This window comes from Sparus aurata, chromosome 6, assembly GCF_900880675.1.
Source record: "Sparus aurata chromosome 6, fSpaAur1.1, whole genome shotgun sequence".
In the NCBI taxonomy this organism is placed as follows: domain Eukaryota; kingdom Metazoa; phylum Chordata; class Actinopteri; order Spariformes; family Sparidae; genus Sparus; species Sparus aurata.
The window spans coordinates 36462152-36484303 of NC_044192.1; the positions used below are offsets into that span (position 1 = coordinate 36462152).

General features: G+C 40.8%; 1 protein-coding gene and 1 long non-coding RNA gene across 5 annotated transcripts in view; one reads left to right on the forward strand and one right to left on the reverse strand.

The window, feature by feature from the left end:
• serinc3 (serine incorporator 3) overlaps nt 1–22152 on the forward strand; it is a 38837-nt gene that overhangs the window by 14413 nt on the left and 2272 nt on the right. The window contains exons 4-10 of one of the 4 annotated variants that reach the window (XM_030420456.1): nt 2235–2314; nt 2427–2564; nt 2888–3057; nt 3209–3299; nt 4458–4659; nt 8362–8589; nt 15001–17742. In XM_030420456.1, coding sequence (XP_030276316.1) covers nt 2235–2314; nt 2427–2564; nt 2888–3057; nt 3209–3299; nt 4458–4659; nt 8362–8589; nt 15001–15085 — 994 coding nt within the window. In that variant the 3' untranslated portion in view covers nt 15086–17742. Of the gene's footprint in view, nt 1–2234; nt 2315–2426; nt 2565–2887; nt 3058–3208; nt 3300–4457; nt 4660–8361; nt 8590–15000; nt 17743–22152 lie in introns of those variants that run through there. The other 3 variants (XM_030420455.1, XM_030420457.1, XM_030420458.1) reach the window with 3 other exon arrangements.
• On the reverse strand, nt 17784–20260 carry LOC115583525 (uncharacterized). The gene is made up of 3 exons (XR_003984375.1): nt 19747–20260; nt 18995–19113; nt 17784–18042 (listed from the first exon to the last, which is right to left on the reverse strand). It is a non-coding gene; the product is annotated as an uncharacterized LOC115583525 (long non-coding RNA).

Here is a 22152-nt window from a genome sequence, read left to right on the forward strand (position 1 = left end):
AGTTAAAAACTTGCAAACAAATAAACAAATGTTATGAAGAATTCTAAAAGTAGTAATGGCCTTTGTAATCAGCACTTGAGACAAAATTAACAAAAAACAAGGCGAATTCCCTCAAACAATGTGTTTTTCTAACATTCATTTATCTGTGGAGCTTCAGTCTGGTGAAACAGACCAAACTTTTGCTTTCTCTCCAGCTCTAGGTCGCAGGTGCTGCAACAGTTATACAACATGTCATTTAGTGCTTGGCCTTTGTCCTGCACTTACCTTTACCATCTTGAGATTTACTAATTTTGACATTTTTTCAATTACTTATCTACAATGTTGATCATTTGTTATTATTTGATTAACCATTTAGTTGATGAGATGTTAACAATAAAAGCCTGACGCATAAGCTGTCTCCACACTGATGTCCTTAGGTTTCTCACATGCAATGACCAGCAGCAAAAAAATATTGAACACATTCATGAATGAATTATAATCCTCTCATGTTAGGGCCTACTGAATGTTGGACCCCGAAGCAGAGACAGACAGGCGTGTATATGCATAAAAGGTTTATTCTCACAAAACACTCCATAAGTGGAGGAACAAAAGGTGTGGAAAAAGGAACTCGACCAAACTGAAAAAAGACACAGGGAAAAGAACACGTCAATACTTATTGGCAAAAAACTCACAAGCGAAGGTGGTCAGCTCTACTGACAAGACGGAATTACCTGGCAGGGGAGAAGGGTGAAGACCAGGTGTATATATAGTGGTGGTGATGTGTGAGTTGCTGCAGGTGTGCCTCATCAGCCAAGCCCTGCAGAGGGGAAGAACAAGGAGGCGGGGAAAACCGACAGGGGAGAGACACACCAAACACAGAACCCTCACACCTCAGTCACGATTCCTTCTCTTTGCGATATGATCCGTTCTCTTCTTGGCAGTGTAGCCCATAGTAGGGCTGGGTGATGAAACAATAATGATATCTATAGCAATAGACACGTGATAAATATCAATAGAAAATACGTTCGATAAAACATTCGATAAGTTCACTGAACTCCATTAGAAAAAAAGAGTAAGAAAACCCCGATCCAGCACCTCAAGGCATTCTGGATGATGTAGGCAGAGGAAGGGTTTTAGCCTCTTTCTACAAGTCAGCTTTTAAGTATAGTGACTGAAATCCTCGTCATCCTATTCAAAGGCTGCGACAGGCGACTCATTGAACCGGGGTGAAGTTAGTGTTAGGTTGGATATTCAGTGGATATTCACTCGTGTCCAGCCACGACTTTACTGAGGTTCGCCCAGTGTCAGCAGCAGGAGGACGGTTAGCTCACCTCCCAGAGCCTCGTGCTGAATCGCTGGAGACTGATTTAGGGACCATTAAATTACTTAGCATAAATATATTAATACAAAACAATTGCAGTTCTTTCAATATCTTCCATGTCATGCAACCCAGTAACTCCAACCAGCAGCAGATTGTATTAGAAAACTGGATGAATGAGACTAAGCTTATTTTATTTTACTTTAGTGCCTCCTCTATTTTATATAAATATTAATATGCAGAAATTATGATTTTTTTTCTCAATAGCTTCCATGTCATGTGGCCCACTGACTTCTGAAACAGATTTTGTTTCCATAAAAAAATTATAATAATAAAGAAAATAATGGTAAAGTTCTCTCATGCATCTCTAAATAGAGGTTAACATATTGTCAAGCAGCAACTTCTACACTATTTTGTCTTATTCTTAGATTCTGATTCTGAAATCCTGAAATGTTTTTTGTTTTTTTTTTCAAAAATCTCACAAGTAGTCACCATTTAAAGAGTTATTGTTTTTTAAAAAAATTCTTATTTCAAATAGGTAAAAAAAAAAAATCAATAATTATCGATATCAACTGATATGAAACACTTACATCATGATACATTTTTCAGCCATATCGCCCAGCCCTAGCCCATAGCCTATGATGTGTAAACTCAAGCTGTAATTTTCTTTAGGCTGTTGACCTGCATTGAAGTGCTTTTGTTTTTGTCTCAGAGCACTGGCTGGACATGTTATTTGTTTGTATTTATTTCCAGTGTTGTTGTACATGCTGTTGTCTAGGTTGATGGGGTTGGGATAATGAACTATTATTGTCAATATATTGTTGTTTTGGTTTGTTTATATTTTTGATGTTAGTCAGTTGATTTAACTCTGTAATGTATTACATGTATGTTTACGTACATTCTACTGTATAATCAGTCATGAATCATTTGTTTGCAGGTTTTGGTTATTTAAGTTTGCAGCCTTGGTGGCAGGGACAGTCGGTGCCTTTTACATCCCAGATGGGCCCTTTACTTACAGTAAGAACTTTATATTTTAAACTTTTGGGACCTCAAATCATGACATATACAGAGTTGTGATAATGGATGACAGATAAATGAGAGTGATAGATGAGCATCTCTGTTGTTGCAGCATGGTTTATCATGGGCTCTGGTGGAGCCTTCTTTTTCATTCTGATCCAGCTGGTGCTGCTGGTGGACTTTGCCCACTCTTGGAATGAGTCCTGGGTGGAAAAGATGGAGACTGGCAACCCCAAGGGCTGGTATGCAGGTTAGCAAGACAAGCTGTGTCATGCTGCATGCAACTTCTAACCGTGTTTGAGTGTGAACTGTCTTCACACTTTAATGTTACAAAATAAAATACACTTCAAATGACAACAGGCAGACTAAGATTGGTTGATTTTTGAATATGCTGTTAAAGGATTCTATTCTACTCTTCCACCATCCATTCACAAAAAAATATGTAGACGCTGCTCACATCTGATAAAAACTGTCAAGAACTGTGGGCAAAAGGAATTAGCATTCAAAATCTGAAATACTGTATGTTGATGTTTTATATGAATGTTTTAGGCTCTTCTCTACCTTCTGTTTCAGCTTTGCTCGGGGTTACAATCTTCAACTACATCCTGTCATTTATTGCTGTTGTGCTCTTCTTCGTCTTTTACACCAAGCCAGATGGATGCTTTATCAACAAGTTCTTTATAAGCTTCAACATGTTGTTCTGCATGGTGGCCTCTATTGTCTCTGTGTGGCATAAAGTGCAGGTACAGGATAGAAAGTCATGAAAATAATCTTAACTCAGTGTCCACTCAGTCTTACAGTTTTCACCTGTGAATGTTTTTATCATGTTATCGTAGAGAATTTGATGTTGTGATTTTAAAGATTTCTGACTTCTTTATCTGTTTATGTCCTCAGGAATCTCAGCCACGTTCAGGTCTTCTACAGTCCTCCATCATCACCCTGTACACCATGTTTCTGACTTGGTCTGCCATGACCAATGAGCCTGGTGAGAATGTTTTCTGGTTGCTTAAAAAATGCTGTAATTACATTGATGTAGTTATGAATTGCAGAAATTATAGTCAGCTATTAGCCCCAGACAAGAAACAATATTACAGTCTTTGTCATTGTTTCTATACATTGTTGCTGTCATTTAAACAAAAGCTTCCTTGCCATGCCATAGAAGTCAAAGTCACTGTTTTTGTTAGTTATGCTATGCCTTGGGCTGGGCGATTAATTGAATTTCAATTTTGATTTTGATTTTGGCTTCCCTCGGTTATGAAAACAAGATAATCGTAATAAAACGATCATTCTGCCGCACGCCGTGTCTTGTGTGGTAAATGCGGCGAACCCTTCTATCTCCACCTGTGCACTCCGCTCCACCCCACCCCCGCCTGAATTTTTTTGCTTTCAGCCATGCTGGTGCGTATTGCCAGTGCGTGTTTTTAAAAAACGTGTAGAAGAAGATGGCAGAAATGCAGCCTTTGGTCGGGAAGAAAGGTAAAGCGAATACTGTGGTGTTGAAACACTTCGGTTTCGAGGGGTCTGACTCGGAACAAACGAAGATATTATGCAAGATATGTCATGCGACCGTGTCTGCACCTCAAGGGAACACAACCAATTTATTTAACCATTTAAAGTCCACACACAGAGTAATACATGACAAAGAGTGAAAGAACAAAAAAATCTCAAAAATGAAAAGCCTCTTGACTCCTGCCTCTTATTTATTTCCTGTTTTTCAGCTCAAACTTTTCGTGTTATAAGAAATACCAGAGTTCAAAGTTCAATAAGTGCTTGTTCTCAAAACAATCAATAATCGTCTTTATTAATCGTGATTACAATATCAATCAAGATAATCGTGATTATGATTTTTGCCATAATCAAGCAGCCCAAGCTATGCTCCATCAAATGTGTAACATATCAACAAGCACAGCATTACTATTGATTGGGTTTGGTTTAAGTGTAATTTTCACAATACATTCATGAACCTCATGCCCTGTGCTTACACACATTTTTATCCCACAAGCATGTATTGAAGGCATGTAAAAGTGTAGAGCATGTCTGTGGGTCTTACATTTTCTATTAAGTTCAATCTCTTTAAGCTTTTGTACTCATAGACTGAGCTGTACATTCAAACATTGTGCTTCGGTTTCTCTCCTTCTCTCAGACCGAGCATGTAATCCCAGCCTACTGAGTATTTTCCTGCAGATCACATCCCCCACTCTGACCCCTCTGGAGATAGAGAACCAGACAGCCGTGGTGATCATCGGCACAGAGGAACCTGTCCTGACTTCTCCGTACGTGCAGTGGTGGGACGCCCAGAGCATCGTAGGACTCGCTATATTTGTCCTGTGCATCCTCTATTCAAGGTAGGGTCACTGCTGCTGGGTAAGAAATGAAACGAAATGACCACTACTAACAAACCATCTCATGGTCAGTCTTCATTCACAAACTTTGTGTCAACTACAAGGTGTAGAAACACATGATAATAATGTTGGCAAGTGTTGAGTCTGATAATTCATTAGTGTGAGCTTTCTGTGGGAAAATGTATTTGTCACAGGACCTGCATTTCACAGCTCAGCTCAGAACTGGCACATCACATGCAAGCCCCCTTCACTGTAATAAACAAAGTTATGTATCAGACACTCATTTATCAGAGTCTAATGTGATCACATAGAAATCGATAATCGCGATTATAATATTGATGATTATGAATCGATTATTAAATTTCCAAAGATCGATTTAAAAAAAAATATATATATATATATGTATATATATATATATTTATATATATATATATATTTTTTTTTAATTGTACTACAAACTGGAGCACTCCTCTTACTGGCCTCCGCTACATGGTCCACAGTCTGGAGCCAAGATATGTTATTCCATCCTGGAGCTTTTTCGCATTTATATCGATTCCAAGTCTTTACAAGGAGACAAAGCTTTCCGTGCAAGAGTCCCTCAACTCTGCTCACAGGGTAGCCAGTGTTTCCTCTTTTTTTCAGCAGCGGGGGCAGGCTCTCCGGGGAGCCGTGGCGGCGTAAACAAATGACACTTGACTGCAGATTTTACTTTTATGCCCAGCATAATGAATGCATAAAAATATTGAATGGCTGGCATGGAAAATGGCTTTTTAAAGGCTGAATGTAAAAATAAAAAATAATAACAAAAAATACAACGATAGAATAAAAAAAATATATATTTCATTTAAATTTAATTTAATTCAGGGTCCCAGCCTGATAGCCTGTGCTTCCTTTTAGGTTTTTCTCCTCTACTCTCATCTCTCTCTCCTGCAACATCACTTTGCTCTCCTGCTCCTTCACTCTGCTCTCCTTCACTTTGTTCCACTGCTCCTCCCTGTCTAATGTTACCTTTTTTATACGATTACATAAAACATTACCGTTATATAATTTACACTCACATCACATCTGATTACAAGTGTGAACACAATTTTTTACCTAACCATCATCATTTGAGTCAGTAAAAGGCTAATGATATCTGACTAGCGTCATCTTCATCAGGTGTCTTTCTCTACTTAGAGAAATATTTGAACAAGCTCATCTGAAAATGCAGTCAGCAGTTTCATCATGGCGTGTATATATTCGCTAAATGCTGTCAATTAGTTTACTCAAGTTAGCGACACTGAGTCGAGTTGGCAGCGGGCTCAATTAATTAAGCTACCGATATGTTACATAACCTTAGCTGGCCATCAGTATTTTGCGAATGTCTGTTGAACTTATAAAATCTATTATAAGTTTTCTTAAGCTAATAAGTCTACCTTTTTTCCAGTGAGTCGTTGCCCTATTTTCAAGATGACACTCCTCTGACTCTCTGACCTGGTGCCTGGGTGCTTGACGTGATGTCACTTTCAAGGCCGCGCTCTCTCGAGTAATTAACGTCGATGGCACCAGCAAGTGCAAGATATTTATCTAGTTTGCCTCAGCACTCGCGACACCCGACCCAGTGCAGGACTCTGCTGTGAAGGTGGAGATATGATGCGGCGGTGGTGTATTTGCGACAATTAAAAAAAAAAAAAAAAAGAATGAAATTTGAAGGAGCGGCGGCTAGTAGGGGTGGGCGATACTGCAAATTTTGGTATCGATCCGATACCAAGTAAATACAGGGCCAGTATTGCCAATACCGATACCAATACTGATACTTTTTACTTGAAAATTCCTGATCAAGTAATTTTTTTGTACTTTTGCCTTTAATTACTTGACCATGATTATAATAACGATAAACACAGGACAAAGATTTTAGCCAAATAAGAAAATTATATTTAACATAATTAAATCTGTAACCTATCTGCATGTAGCCTAAATAGGAATACTAATGTTCCTTCAACAGATACACAAAAGGGTTATTATATTCTTGAGGTAGGTTATATATCTTAAAGCGAAACTCTCACCAAAAAGCAACTGAGGCTTTATTTTGGATTGAATATGAGTCAAACCTTCGTGTGAAAGCATAATTATGCCGTCATGCCAGACAAAAAGTGTCGATCCCCGAGTGCAACCTGACAGGCAGGGGAGTAATGGTGAACCGCTCGTCAAGCGTGCCTGTCAGATCACACTCAGGGATCAACACTTTTTGTCTGGCATGACGGTGACGCGCAGGAGATCCAGCAGCTAAAGTGAGTAGTTTAAAAACCTTCTTTTTCATAAACTCTGTGTACACAAACAATGTTCTCAATGCTCTTGTTCACGAGTAGAGACCCTATTGATGCTACGTGCAAAGTTTCATGTTGTGTCGAGCCTTCTTAGTGTTCTAAAAATAGCGATTTTGATGCTAGCGTATCCTGCCCCGAGCACTCCCATTCAAAATTAACATACCCAAAACCGAAACTACGGTAAATCTTAAAAGTGCCTCTTTCGTCGTAATTATGCTTTCACACGAAGGTTTGACTGTGCTTTTTGGCGAGAGTTTCGCTTTAATATAAGTATATATTTTTGAGTTACAGTTACAGTGAAAACTGAGTGAGCGGAGTGACAGAGGTGGAGAGGAGCGCTGCACTTTAAGGACTGAGAGAGACGCTGCGCTCACACAAACTCTGTGAAGAAATGCAAGTGATTTGCTGAATTTATAGAAGAGAAACTACAACAAAAATATCGATCTCATCACGCTAGTATCAATCCGATACCAATACTCACCTTGGTATCGATACTATCGATATTTGGATCGATCGATCGATCCGCCCACCCCCGCCCACCCCTAGCGGCTCTACATTCATTTAGGAGTGGCGGGCCGCCACTCCTAAATGAATGTAGAGGAAACACTGGGGTAGCAATAACCTGCAATGCCTGGACATCCAGCGCTACAGTCTCATACGTGACCGTTACAGCTCATTATGTCAGCAGTTAATGAAGCTAATGGGCAAATATGTGTGAGTTTCTCAAAGCAATGGCAGACGAGTGGGGAATAGAGAAACAAGCCCTAGCTGGTTCTCGTCATCGACAATGCTTCTAACATGAGTCCGGCTGCTGAGCTTGGCAACTTTCTTTTAACAGTGAAAGACTACATTTAAAACAAAGTAAAAAATAATAATTTGGATATTACAGTTACACTATACAATATTGAAGGTGCTGTGACATGTTACTCAAAAGAGAAGTAAAATAATTCAGCAGCTGACTGATGTTAAATGGAAGATCATTAATCGTTAATAATTGAAAATCGAATCGATAATCGATAATAATCGAAAATCGATTTGTAATCGAATAGAGACTTCAATAATCGGAATCGAATCAGGAAATTGGGCTGATTAACCACTCCTATTAGAAATGTCAACTGAGTTACAAAGGTCAGTCTCACACCAGGTCCATTTATGCCAGAGTATGCCACAGAAAGTATTTAACAGTGCTTTGACAGAATTTGAGAAACATCTACTACTCCATGTCGGCTTGGCAAACTGCTGAGAAACACGTGAAGTTCGATTGTAAAGTTCAGTTTACTGGATAGATTTCAGGTTACCACCTATCTGTCAATGTGAGATATGTAGCTGTCTTTTCTGTTTTGTTTGTTTTCTAATATCTCATTCTGGACATACAGTAACATTTTGTATTTGCCTGCAGCATTCGTTCATCCAACAACTGCCAGGTGAGCAAGCTGACCATGGCCTCCAAAGACTCAGACATCCTGGCTGAGAGCGGCAGCAGCACTGGCCTGTCAGATGAGTCAAAAGGACCCAGGCGAGTGGAGGACAATGAGCAAGACATGGTCCAGTACAGCTACTCCTTCTTCCAATTTATGCTATTCCTGGCCTCTCTCTACATAATGATGACCCTCACCAACTGGTACAGGTCAGTAATGTGACAAAAAATAAACCTGTCTCTGCCTCTAACAACAGGCACTACACTAAATGCAGACTGATATGTGTTCGGACAGAGTGACCATGTTGTACACTGAGGTAATTTCCTAAAATGTAAGATTAAAGTGACGAATAGCTAAAATTACTTAGCTGTATGGAATGTTCATAATTTCAAAGCATAGGACAAATAAACAATTGAAGTAAAAAAATTGAAGAAAAAAAGAATAATTAAAAGAAATTTAATCAATTTATAAACCAAAATATATTCTAAACTTTTGACTCATCAAAGTAGCCACCTTTGGCAGATATAATAGCTGAACACACTTGTTGCATTCTTTATACAATGGAAATCAAATATTCTTCAGAAAGTTCTCACCAGCTGTTTTGCAGAAGTCGCCATACATGTGGGTCACTCGTAGGCAGATTTTCTTTCACTCCTCTGTCCAGTTCATCCCAAACCAGCTGGATGGGGTTTAAGTCTGGAGACTGTGCTGGCCACTCCATGTTTTCAAGCTTACCATCTTGTTCTTTTTCCCTAAGGTAGTTCTGGCATAGCTTGGACTAGTGTTACACGGTAAACCAATACTAGAGTGGTACCGCGGTACCCAGCCTTTAAGAACAATACTTTTTCACGTTTTATTAATATCGGTACTTTATGAACTTAGTGCGACAGCAGTGCTGCGTGTCTGTCTGCAGCTTCTCTCTGCTTCCTCACTGCCTGCAGCCAGAGTGGGCGTGGTTTCACGGTGACAGACAGTCACATAGCAGAGCGAGACAGACGTTTTGGCGCTTTTGGTCATTACGGATTAATACATTAAAGCATCGTTTACAGACGGGCTTTGTGGAGTCCGTGGGCTTGCCCTTATTGTCGGCAACGTAAGCGAAATATTTCCATATTTTGCTCCATACGTCTGCTTTTTCAACAAGCCTAGGACGGTTGGCAGGAGCTCTCATGCCACTTTCAGCTGACAGACATGTGGACTTGTTCAAAGAGTTCAAAGAGCTGCAGGTTAGCGATAGATGACATAAACATCCCCCGGATGGAAGTCAGGCAAGGTTTTTGTTGTGACATGACAAGTGAACTATTTTCACCATCAGAGTTGCAGGAGGCAGTCAGGGGTAAAGCTAACTGTTTAAAAGTCTGATGTGGTTCTACACAGTTCTGTATGCAAACACAACGTTCACACTGGTAACATGAACTTCACCATAACGTGTGCTGGTGTTCACAAGTATGCTGATCAACAACACCACTTATAATTTATCTATTTTAAGTCAATCAGTACTAGTAATATAATTATAGCATGTACATTTTTGTCAATAATTTAGAATAAATATTGTAATTTATATGATTAGAAAATGGTCTGATTAGAGCACAGACCTCCACCAAGTCTGGGTTATTTGTGTTGTACTTTAGTGCACTAATGTAGTTTGCAGGCTAATAATCCAGGGTTTGAATTTTATCAACAACAAAGGCAAATTGCAAATTTCCCCTTTGTGGGATGAATAAAGTATTATCTTATTTTATGAATTGCCAGACTCACAGTTAGTGTCATTTATGTTCATTATTTTTATGCTGAATGTGCTGTTAATTTTTTAAGACACTTGGCTTCTTGGATACAGGTACAGATAATTTTAAGTTCCACATTCTGTCATGTAATATTTTATTCCATTACTTTTGATGATGTTTTAGTTTTCCGCCATGGTATCGTTTCAGTATCGGTATCGAGATATTTTAGGCAGGTATCGGACCGAAGTCATAATTTTGGTACCGTGACAACACTAGCTTGGACTTGTGTTTTGGGTCATTATCTCGTTGTAGGATGAGCCACCGACCAACTAGGCACATACCAGAGTGTACTGCATGGCGCTGCAGGATGCTGCAGTAGTCGTTTTGGTTCAGGGTGCCTCTCACTCTGGATCCAGCAAAACAGCCCCAAACATCACGCTTCCTCCTCCATGTTTCACTGTTGATGTCACACACTGAGGATCCATCATTTCCCCTACTCTATAGCTCACAACAATCCTGCAGTAATCAAGACAAGTTGGGACACCTGTAGTAATTGGTAGCACCAACAGAACAGCTTTAAGTTGTCAACCCTTTTCTAGTTACCTGGAAAAGTCTTTTTTGTATAATTCTGAAATGTACATTACTTTTCAGTTTTGGGTAACTTTTTTTTAACCTCTGGCAGTTCAATGCTTACCTTTACCATTTCAAGCTATTCATTGAACTTGAAATGCTTGAATTTCAATGAAAAAATGTAAAAATTTGGGTGTTCTTAAATTTTTGACCCGTGCTGAATTTTTATGTGTTGAAACCTATATGTGTTAAGTATGTAAGTGTTTACTGTTACTCTGAAAAAGATTTGAATACTTAGATTTATACTAGAGTGTAAATACTGCAAGAACAACTGTAGTAGTATATACCTGTAACACAATTTCACTTGAAATTGTACTTAAAAACTGTCTTTTCCAAACCCTGGAGATACAAGAGTTGTCAATGCAAAAAAAATGAAGTAAACTGCTACATTTAGCTGTCCCCGCTAATCAAACTAGGGCTATAATAAATACATTAATAAAGATACTCTATACTAGATATGCCAGACTGGTTCAGTTGTCATTTTCATTCCAGCGCCCATGTTGTGTAAATAGCAAACTTTAAATTGGTCTTAAAATGGATGTGGTCAGGCGCACTGATAAAGAATTGCTATCTGGAGGCAGCAGAGAGTGACAGCACTATAGACCAACAAAAAGCTGGTTAAAGTAAAAAGCGCATTCTGTTTCCTGCTATTTAAAGGACACATTAGATGCAACTACACAGGTGGGTTCACACCATTAATACACTCTGATTTTATAATTTGAGACGAAGGTCTATTTCCACTGGATACGTGTCCGCTGCATTACGTCCGCCACGGCAGCGGAGCTGATAGGTTTACTTTTCAAAATAAAACACCAGCACACATATCTCAAAAAAGAGAGAAACGCGAGCTCTTCTGCTAATCCTTCGGTCGGGAACTATGGAGCAGGAAATATGACAATCTCTTCATAGCCCTTGGGTTACCATGAACACGGTCAGAAGTAGGGAAAGACCTGTTTGTGTTTTATGCCAAAAAACTCTGGCAGCGGACAGCATGAAACCATTTTGATAATCAGGTGATTGTATGCAGAATGCTGCAACTCATACAGTGGTTTATATAGATAAATAAATAAATAATTATTATCAGGTCCTCAATAGTATTTCAATTTGGGGGTATTTCTGTTCTCTAGGGGGGGGCATTACAAAAAATAATTGAGAACCACTGCTGTACGTCAATCAGACGGCATAGGCTCGACCTTTTGTAGAGTGCCCTCTGGTGGACACCAACACTGGTTGGAGGGTGTTTCATCCATTTTTATTTTATTTTTCAAATATTCATTTATCGGCCATTATAAATGCTGATACCTAGTTTTTCCTCAGTTTAATATCAGTTTATTTTTTCATATCAATCAATCAAAGCTTTTTTGTCATTTTGTTGTACCAGCAACAAAAATGAAATTACGTCTCTCTAGGATCAATAACAGAAGACACAATAAATAACACAGAATATATAAATATGATAATTTATAACTAAAACTATGACTTAGTGAGGGCTTGTGAAGTGCAGTGGTGCACATGTTCCAGATCAGCAGGTCTTCAATCTAACAGCTTGTGGAAGGAAGCTGTTGATAAGTCTTTTAGTTCGACCTTTATGACTCCGGAACCGTTTTCCTGATGGCAGCAGTTCAAAGAATGTGTTTAGAGGGTGGGAGGTGTCCCTCATGATGTTCAGTGCCCTGCTCCTTGTAGCGGCTTTGGAAGAGTTCTTGGACAGAGGGGAGGGAAACTCCGATGACCCTCTCAGCTCCACTCACTATTCTCTGCAGGGCTTTTTTGTCTGACATACTGCAGCTGGAGTGCCATGTCAAGATACAATACATCAGAACACTCTCCACCACACAACTGTAGAAAGACTTGAGGATTCTGGTGGGGAGAGAGGCTTGTTTTCGCTTCCTCAGGAAATACAATCTCTGCTGGGCCTGTTTCATGATCCCTGAGGTGTTTTATTCCAGCTTGGGTCACGCGAGACCTGCACTCCGAGGAGCTTGATGTTCTCCACCCTCTCCACTGTGTGGCCACTGACGCTTAGAGGGCCATGCTCGTGCTGTGACCTCCGGAAGTTGATAATCATCTCCTTAGTTTTACCTGCATTGAGCACCAGATTATTTTCTCTGCACCAACCCTCTAGGTGTTTAACTTCTTCTCTGTACATTGATTCATCATTTCTATGAATGAGTCCCACCACTGTGGAGTCATCCGTGAACTTGATGATCTGGTTCCCCTCGTGTTTGGATGCACAGTTGTGTGTTAGCATTGTAAACAACAATGGACTGAGTACACAGCCTTGAGGAGATCCAGTGCTCAGCGTGAGTTAGAAGTATTATTTCCGACACAGACAGAATGAGATCTATCCCTCAGAAAGTCCTGGATCTAGAGACATGTGGCAGTGTTCCGGCTGAGTAGGAGGAGTTTCTCCATTAGTTTCTGGGGGATGATGGTATTGAATGCTGATCTGAAATCAATGTACAGGATTCTGGCGTAGGTGTCTTTCTGGTCCAGATGAGTGATGACTGAGTGCAAAGTGGTGGATATTGCATCCTCTGTGGAGCAGTTGGGACGATAAGCAATCTGATATGGGTCATGTGATGCAGAGAGGCTGGCTGTGATGTGTGGTTTGACAAGCTGCTCAAAACACCTCATCATAATTGGTGTCAGTGCGACGGGGCAGTAGTCATTCAGACAGGATACAACTGATTTCTTTGCAACTTGTATTATAGTGGATGTTTTGAAGCATCTGGGGACGATGGCAGTGGCATGGCATTTTACTTGGGGAATATATCAAAGTATCTGCATAACAGGGACATATTTATTAAAGATCCTCATGGCAGCAAGTAAAAAAGCAATAACCACATGCTGGCTTCTTAGAGAACCTCCCACCCTGATCCAATGGGAAAATATAATACATGACATATACAGTATGGAACGTATAACTTTCATTTTGAGATTGCAGAAAAAAAAGAGGAAAGACTACTGGGCTAAATGGGTTACATATTTAGCTGATGCAGACTGCAGATGAAATTGTTGTAAACACAGCTGTGAATGAAAGTCTATCATTCTGTGGCAAGAACTTAAGTGCATCACTTAATGTGACTGAATGTATGTACACTCTTGTTTGTGTTATGAAAAAGAAAAAATAAAGTATAGAAAAAAAAAGATTTCATGAAACGGAAAAGGACAGAGGAGAAATGGAGGCTTGTTGTGCTCCACTGCCTTATGAGCACAACAATGTTGACAATGTTTACTTTCTATACATCAATTTTGCCCTTCTCTCCTTGAGAGATGCAAATTTCTCAGTGACTCTATGGTTAAAGTCATGGATGTCTTTGATCAGTTTCTTCTCCATAGAGAGCATGGCCAGTGCATTAAAACGATCCTGTGACATGTTCCTGAGGAAGGTCTTTATTCTCTTCAGTGTGGAGAAGCACCACTCAGACTCAGCTGTAGTCATGGGAGTTGTGATTAGGATCTTCAGCAGAGCCACAATCTCTGAAAAGGTGTCCTGAAGATTGCTGTCCATGAAGAGCTGGTACAGAGCCAAAGCTCCACTACAGTTCTTGAATTCATCATTGCTGTAGATAAGAGACAGTTCAGTTTTAAGCGTATTCTCGTTCAGCAGTGGGTATGCCTCCACAGTGGTATTCAGAGCTGCTTCAGGGAACTGGCTGTTGTACTGCTGGAATTTGTCTCCCTGCAGCAGTGTAGCACTGATCAGGTGTTTGGTGAAGGAGATGGATATAAGTCTTTCTCTCTCTCTCTCTCTCTCTCTCTCCCTCTCTCTCTTTCTCTCTCTATCTATCTATCTATCTATCTATATATCTATATATATATATATTATTCAAGAATTGCAAGTAAGTATAAAGGTATGTACTATGTGGTCCCATGCAGAAGTAGGATTTATGAAGGAATATGGTTATTAGAGTGAGTTAGGTTAATCTTTATCTTACTAACAGGTAAGTGGAAGTATAAAGTATTAGTATCAGTTTCAGTGGTAGGTTTAAAGGACTTTCACACAAAAGAGCTTGACTCATTTTAACTGAAAGAAATGAAAAGATGGGTAAATGAAATTTGATAAAATATTTGTGGCAACTAAACTTCATAAATTCAAATTTAAGACAATTTAATGACTTTTAGAGGACCTGCAGACACCCTATGATAGGGACAGAGCAATGGAACATAAACTTAATTTCCTCATAATTATATAGGGCAGAATAGAGCACTATGATTGTGAAAACAAACCAAAAACATTTAACTTCTATCTCACCTCTGCAGCTATCCTCTGAAGTTCATCTGGGCCCCGTGTGTGGCGTTTCTTGGCCAGCTGCTGCTGAGATGCACTGTGTTCTCCACAGAATAGGGATGGAATCTCTGAACAGAACCAGAGAGAAAAGTTAAGCTTTAATTGCCTGGTAAAATAACCAGGAATATATCATAGCTGAGTTGTTTAAGCATCATTGACATTAACACAATATCAATATTACACAGCACAACATACATATTAATTTACCTGATCATTTGCATGTTGTCTGTGAACTGCTGCATGATTCTCTGGACAAAGACTGAGTCGATGGTCCGCTTCTGGAGCTGGCTGAAGAGAATGTCCACATGAGGCATGATGTGATGAAAAAGTTTCAGGAAGAAGTTTAAAGTATCATCCTCCAGTAGCCTCACAAACCCTCCAGCTTCCCGCACAGTGGTAGGCTCAAACTCCCCTGAGTCCCTGATGGTTTCAAAACACTGGATGAGGTCATCTTTGTGCTCAAACACAGTGTTCACGGCACGGATATGGAAGTTCCATCTCACTGTGCTTGCTCAAGCACACTGGTTCTCTTTGGAGATCTTGAAAAAAATCCGGAGAATCCAGCCAGGTTAGAGAAGAACTGATTCACTACTGGGATGTGAGATGTCACCTGCTGCATGATGAGGTTAAGTTGGTGAGCATGACAGTGGACATAGTGTGCATTCACATACACATCTTGCACCTTCTTCTGCACACCACCGGTGGCCCCTCTCATGACACTTGCACCATCATATGCCTGGGAAATGAGCTTGCTCTTGTCATCAGGGAGAATGGAGCTTAACCTATCCAAAAGTGCTGTGGCGATGGAATCAGCTGTGGCACTCTGGAGAGGAATAAACTCAAAACACCTCTCTTGCACATTATGGGCTTTATCAATATAGCGGATCACTAGCACCAGCTGACACAGGGTGGAGATGTCCATCGTTTCATCAGCCTGGATAGAGACAAAGTCTGCACTCCTGATCTCCTCGATGATGTGCTCTCTCAAAACTGAGAACATGCAGTCAAGGAGTTCATTCTGTTTTAGATGTTCCCTTAAAAACAGTAGCAGTCTGCAGATGCTCCTGTAGAACAGAATCCAGTGATGCTACAAAATCCACCAATCCTTTAAAAACACCGGGGTTTTCAGAGCTTTCACTTTCATCATGGCCCCGCAGAGCTAGCTCAAATGCACCACAGAACTTGACACAGTCTATTATTTTATACAATATGTGCCTGTTTTTGTCCACCTCCTCATTATGCTTACGGATCCCTAATCTGTAGCCTTCATTAAGCTGCTCACCAATGTTGACTCGACCAAACATGGCTAGTTTCAAAGCATTTTCCATGTGGACCCTAGTTTGTTCATGCTTTTTTCCTTTTTCAGAGAAGTGCTTTAAATCAGACACACCTGTCTGAATCCATGCTGGGTCTGATCCTGACGTCTGAAAAAGGAGGCAGGGAAAGCAAAATAAAGCATTAGCTTCAGGGCATGCTGTTAGCCAAGCCTCCTTGCTGAACCAGCTCCTTGAAAATGAGCGGGTGTAATCTTTTCAGTGACTTAACGGAATTTTCCTTCTCCATAACTCCCACCACTGACATCTATGGCGTTATATTTGTGTCAAATGTCGCGCGAGCGAAAACACATCTGCACACGCGCAGATCTCTCTCTCGCGTAAACTATTCCGTGTCACGCGCGCAGATTTCAACTGCCGCGCGCACTAGTTTGATCTTCGCGCACATATTCAGTAACAGAGTGAAGCAGAGGCAGGTGCGCGCGAGTAAAAAGCAACAACCACACGCACAACAAGGCTGTGCAGCTGCTTTGTGCGCGCTCTCTCTCTCCTCTGTGCTCGCTCGCGGTGGAGTTCTGCTCGCTTGAAGCAGACTTTTGACATTTTGGGGGCGGAGACCAAGGCTGACCCCGGCCCTCTTATGATTGGTCATTTTCCAGCCCCCCCAACGTGGGTGCCTTTTCAGTTTCCTGCTAATGACAGCTTCCGTCACAGACAGGAAGCTCAGTGGCAGATTAATAGGTGACTGACAAATCTGGACTCCCAGCAGCATTATAATGACAACTGTGTTCTAATTAGAAATCCATGGCAAATAAATTACATTTTGATTTGCAAATAAATGGAATTCTATCACCGTTTGTTAACTATTCTTATCAATATATATGCACTTGTGTTAATTGCTTTGAACTCTGAACATTCTTTTTTAACTTTCAGACTTGAGGGAGGCAGACTAAGAGGTGACTGACAATGATTTGCCAACTAACTGCACAATAAGTCTTGACTCACAACAGCATTATGATGATGATGATATCAGATGTTGATAACTGGGTTCTAATAGGAAATCTATGGCAAGAAAAAAATAATTTGGATTTGAATTCATTGCAAGTAAATGGAATACTATCACTATTTGTGAACTATTACTTACTTATCCTAAACTTACTCATTGATGCATAATAAATCACACACTGTCTTGTTTTTCCAAATGCACTTAATACCACAATGAATTCCTTAAAAACAATATCTAAAGAAGTCAAACAGATCAGCAGGTCAAGCTGTTTGTGTCCTTTCTGGTATGCCGTCCTTGAAAACAGTCTTCACCAGGTGTGCTGTGCTGCATGGGGATGCTCTGATCGCTCAGAGAAAGGCGTGCACATGTAGGCAAGACAGAGACAGGAGAAAAGCATGGCTGGCTGAAGTCAGAAGGAGCAGTTTACCCACCTACAAAGATTTTATTAACAAAAAAATATTGGAGGTAATATTCAAACAATGCATTTGTACTTTTGCACACTTTAATACCACACCAACTGGAACTTTAAGATTTCTTTAATTAAAAATAGAACACAGAACAGGAAAAACAATGCAAAAAGCAAGGGAAGTTGCAATTTGCCACCCCTCCCAAGAAGCCTCTGATATCATTCACCACATCGAGGAACTGTTTAGGACAAAGACTGGTTCCTCCCTCATGGAGCTTCCAAACGCAGTGGGTGAAGCTCTGGCACTCTCCAGCAGGCTTCCATCATGCTGTGGAGTTAAAGAAAAGATCATCAGGAGATTTATTAGGCTGAGGTTGCAGATTGAAGCAAGAAAAATACAAAATGAGGAAAAAACCAAAACTTATAAAGATGGCCATCTTGGAAGCATGAGCCAATCCAAGAAGGTGAAAAAGAACAGTGGCCTAGGTTCAACATCAAGCAACCCCAGAACAGCTGAAAGTGTGTCAGGATAAAGTCAGCATCACTGTCCCTCCACCAACTACCAGAAGACTACAACCATTAACAAGAGACATGTAACATCTCGTCATCATCACTCCTGAGCTATAAGATCTTTGGTCCTTACTCTTCATGTCTCTTGATGTGCAGCATGCAGCATCAATGCCGTATGATAACTTGAATTATTAAATAACCATATATTCATTACAGTTACTAATATACATAGACTCATCACCTATGTCATTAGGCGCACTTGTGCAATCTAAGATAATCCAGTTCAACTGCTCTGCCATACATTCTTACATTTATAAAACTTATACATTTCTATTTTTAGCTGAAATTGTCAAAAAGGTGATCATTCTGGTTTCTTTTTATTACAGGAGTCATAGTGGATGCTGCTGTGCTGCGCTGCATTATATTCATCAGTGTTCCTGATATTTTGCCCTCTTCATTACAATACTTGAAGGCAAAATATAAGCAACAATTGTTGAGATAATGCAGTCCAGCACAGCACCGCCACCCACCCTATGACCTCAACAAATAACAAAGTAGAATGAACAGCTTTCTGATAATGTCAACAAAAACTGAACATGTATAAGATTTAAAAAAGTAGAATTTATGGCACAGCCTTTGTACTGCACTGTATGATGTTACACAGGTGTATTAAATAATATGACCAATAGCAATAGTTATGTGTAGTATTATTCCTTTAATTATATTGCAAGGTAATACCCATTTAGTATGATTTATTATGCCTTACCCACCTTACTATGTTTCCAGTCTCACTGTGGTCCACTCAGTACTCCTGGCCTGCAGCATCACTGACGCTCCACAACAAAGTGCTCCTACTGTAGGTTCCCAAATATATGCAAGATGATATCACCTGTTAGGGACATTTGTTTAGTATGACTGCTTGAAAAACATCACATTCATTATGTTTTCAGTCTCCCTATTGTCTACTCAGTACTACTGGCCTGCATCATGCAAAATAAAGTTGTGAAGTGGCATCACTGCACCTATATTCGGATATCAAATATAAACTGGCAGCCCTAATATAGTAGGCTATTGTATAAGTGTATGGGCTGCAATATTTCACAAAATAGCTCTCTTTCTAGCTAGCAATATATAAAAAGTCAGTACAATGCGTTGGTGAGAGACATTATGAGCTCGCAGTTCATAATCAGTGTACTCAGTGTATCCTCATATCATAAGCTTCACCCATCATCTCGCAGCCTCAATGATATTAAATTGATGTTCAACTACAATCACACTGTCTGTACATTAACCTCGCTACTAGTATAAATTGACAGCATTGGATTAAGTTGTATTTAGAGAACAGAATTGACATTTATCAGCCTGTTGCATGTGTTGCTGTTGTTATCCAGTGTGCTAGCCTAAACTTTTAGCTGTTAATATTCTCTAAATCTTCTAATCTAGACGGGAAGAATCCTCCAACATACTTAATTTAATTCAGATGCACTACTGACATGAAATTGTCATTCTTAAAACATTTTACCTTAAACAAGTGTTGCTCTGGCCGTGTGCTCCATAGAAATTACATTGAGCGGCGGTTAGCTTGTGCTAACTTCGGGGACTTTTGAGGAGCTCCATGATCCGCCATTGCTGTGAAAAAACTCAATGCAGTGAATGGAGGTGGCGCCACTCTCTCTCTTGAGGCTCTCTACCCACGTGGGGGGGCTGGAAAATGACCAATCATAAGAGGGCCGGGGTCAGCCTTGGTCTCCGCCCCCAAAATGTCAAAAGTCTGCTTCAAGCGAGCAGAACTCCACCGCGAGCGAGCACAGAGGAGAGAGAGAGCGCGCACAAAGCAGCTGCACAGCCTTGTTGTGCGTGTGGTTGTTGCTTTTTACTCGCGCGCACCTGCCTCTGCTTCACTCTGTTACTGAATATGTGCGCGAAGATCAAACTAGTGCGCGCGGCAGTTGAAATCTGCGCGCGTGACACGGAATAGTTTACGCGAGAGAGAGATCTGCGCGTGTGCAGATGTGTTTTCGCTCGCGCGACATTTGACACAAATATAACGCCATAGACATCATGGGTCGTCTTGCGCGATGCACGCTGGTGTCACGACTCGAGTGAGTGGCTGGTGCGCTGCTGCCTGTCAATTGATGGGGCGTGTCACTCCACTGCCCCCTATCGCGTGGTGGTCGGTAATGCTTTGGGGCGCATTTAATTGCGCCCGAACATGCTCTTATCTGTTGTATTGAGGAGGAGTGAATGCGCATGTGTAACTTATAACGGACAGCCCGTGAGAGTCAATGGGCAAACGGAGCACACATTTTTGCGCCCCAAACCAGAAATACATCACCAGTCAGTAACTTCAGACAACGTAGAACATTTTTAATCTAACATTTTATTGCAGATTATATATTTTACCCAATAACTATTAGGGTTGTCACGATACCAGAATTTCAGTAGTAGATACCAATACCTGTGAATTTCCACGATTCTCGATACTAATTTGATATCACGAATTGAATTCTCTAAACAAGTCGGGGTGCCTGTCTTTGAGGTGTTTGGCCAGGTTTGACCTGCTTCCTCCTTTCGTTTGAAAACTTCTGAGGCACTGTTTGCACGTCGGCTTGTTTGAGTCTAGAATTGCTTCGTATTTATCCGCTTCGAATGCAAAATATTTCCACACGCGACTCTTAGTACCTGTCTTGTCGACGAGCCGACGTGTTGTACTTTCACTCTCACTTGCCGAAGCCTTTTTTTTTAAGATGGCAGGTTTTCTTCTTCAGCGCCGCTGACTGCTCTGTGCTGCTCATACGCGTATACTGCCCCCGTCAGTTCCGCCAAGAATCGACACGGCTCGCTGAGTGAAAAGTTGTATATTCGGTTCTGAGGGTACCAGAAAAAAGCAAGTATCGAATTATTTTTTTAGTGTCAGCATCGAATTGGTATCAAAGTATCGGTTCTTGTGACAACCCTAATAACTATATAATATTCCGTGCTCATTAATATATTTTTTATACTTTTCATATTTTTTTCAAAGATCAGTTGTGATTCTTCTCATGGGGAAGGAGGGGTGGGGTGGCGCCCGAGCGCCCTCTGTAGACCAGCCGCCACTGGACGATGGCCTGACTGAGGGAGAAGCCCTCCCTCTGGTTGTCGGGTTTAGTGCTTCAAAGTGTGCATAGAAGTTGAGCCTGTCTGGAAGAGAAGCATCATGGTCGTTGACCCCTTGCCAGACTTGTCATCCATTTGAGCTTGGTCTCCCTGCGACATCCACCTGGTGTTTCCTTTGTTGCAGAGGTGTCCCTTGGATTTCTCTGCATAGGTGCCTTTCGCAGCTTTGATTCCCTTTGAGAGCACAGACCTGGCTGAGTGGAGAGCAGTCATATCTCCCACCCTAAAGGCTGCATATTGGGCTGTCAGCAGTGAGCGTACCTCTGTAGTCATCCAGGGTTTGCAGTTGCCATGTGCACTGAAAGTCTTAATTACAGAGACATCCTCTGTGCACTTTGCAATGTAGCTGGTTACCACCTCATCATACTCTTCAATGTCTATCTGATCCCCCCGAGAGGCTGCTGTCCTAAAAACCTCCTGGTCGGTGTGCATGAAACAGTCCTAAAGTGATGTTTCTGCCCCCTCAGGCCAGGTCCTGATTTGTTTTTTTCACGTGCCTGCTGCGCTTCAGTAGTGGTTTGTAAGCAGGCACCGGCATGACAGATAGATGATCAGAGCAGCCAAGGTGGGGGCGGGGCATTGCCTTGTATCCATTTGGGGAGTTTTTATACACAAGGTCTCTCCTCTGGTTTGAAAGTCAACAACTTGCTTGAACTTGAGGAAAACAGCCTTTAAACTTGTGTGGTTGAAATCTCCTGCCACTACTACAAAGCTATCTGGGTTTTTAGTCAGGCATTCACTGATGGCATCATGTAGCCTTCCAAGTGCATCA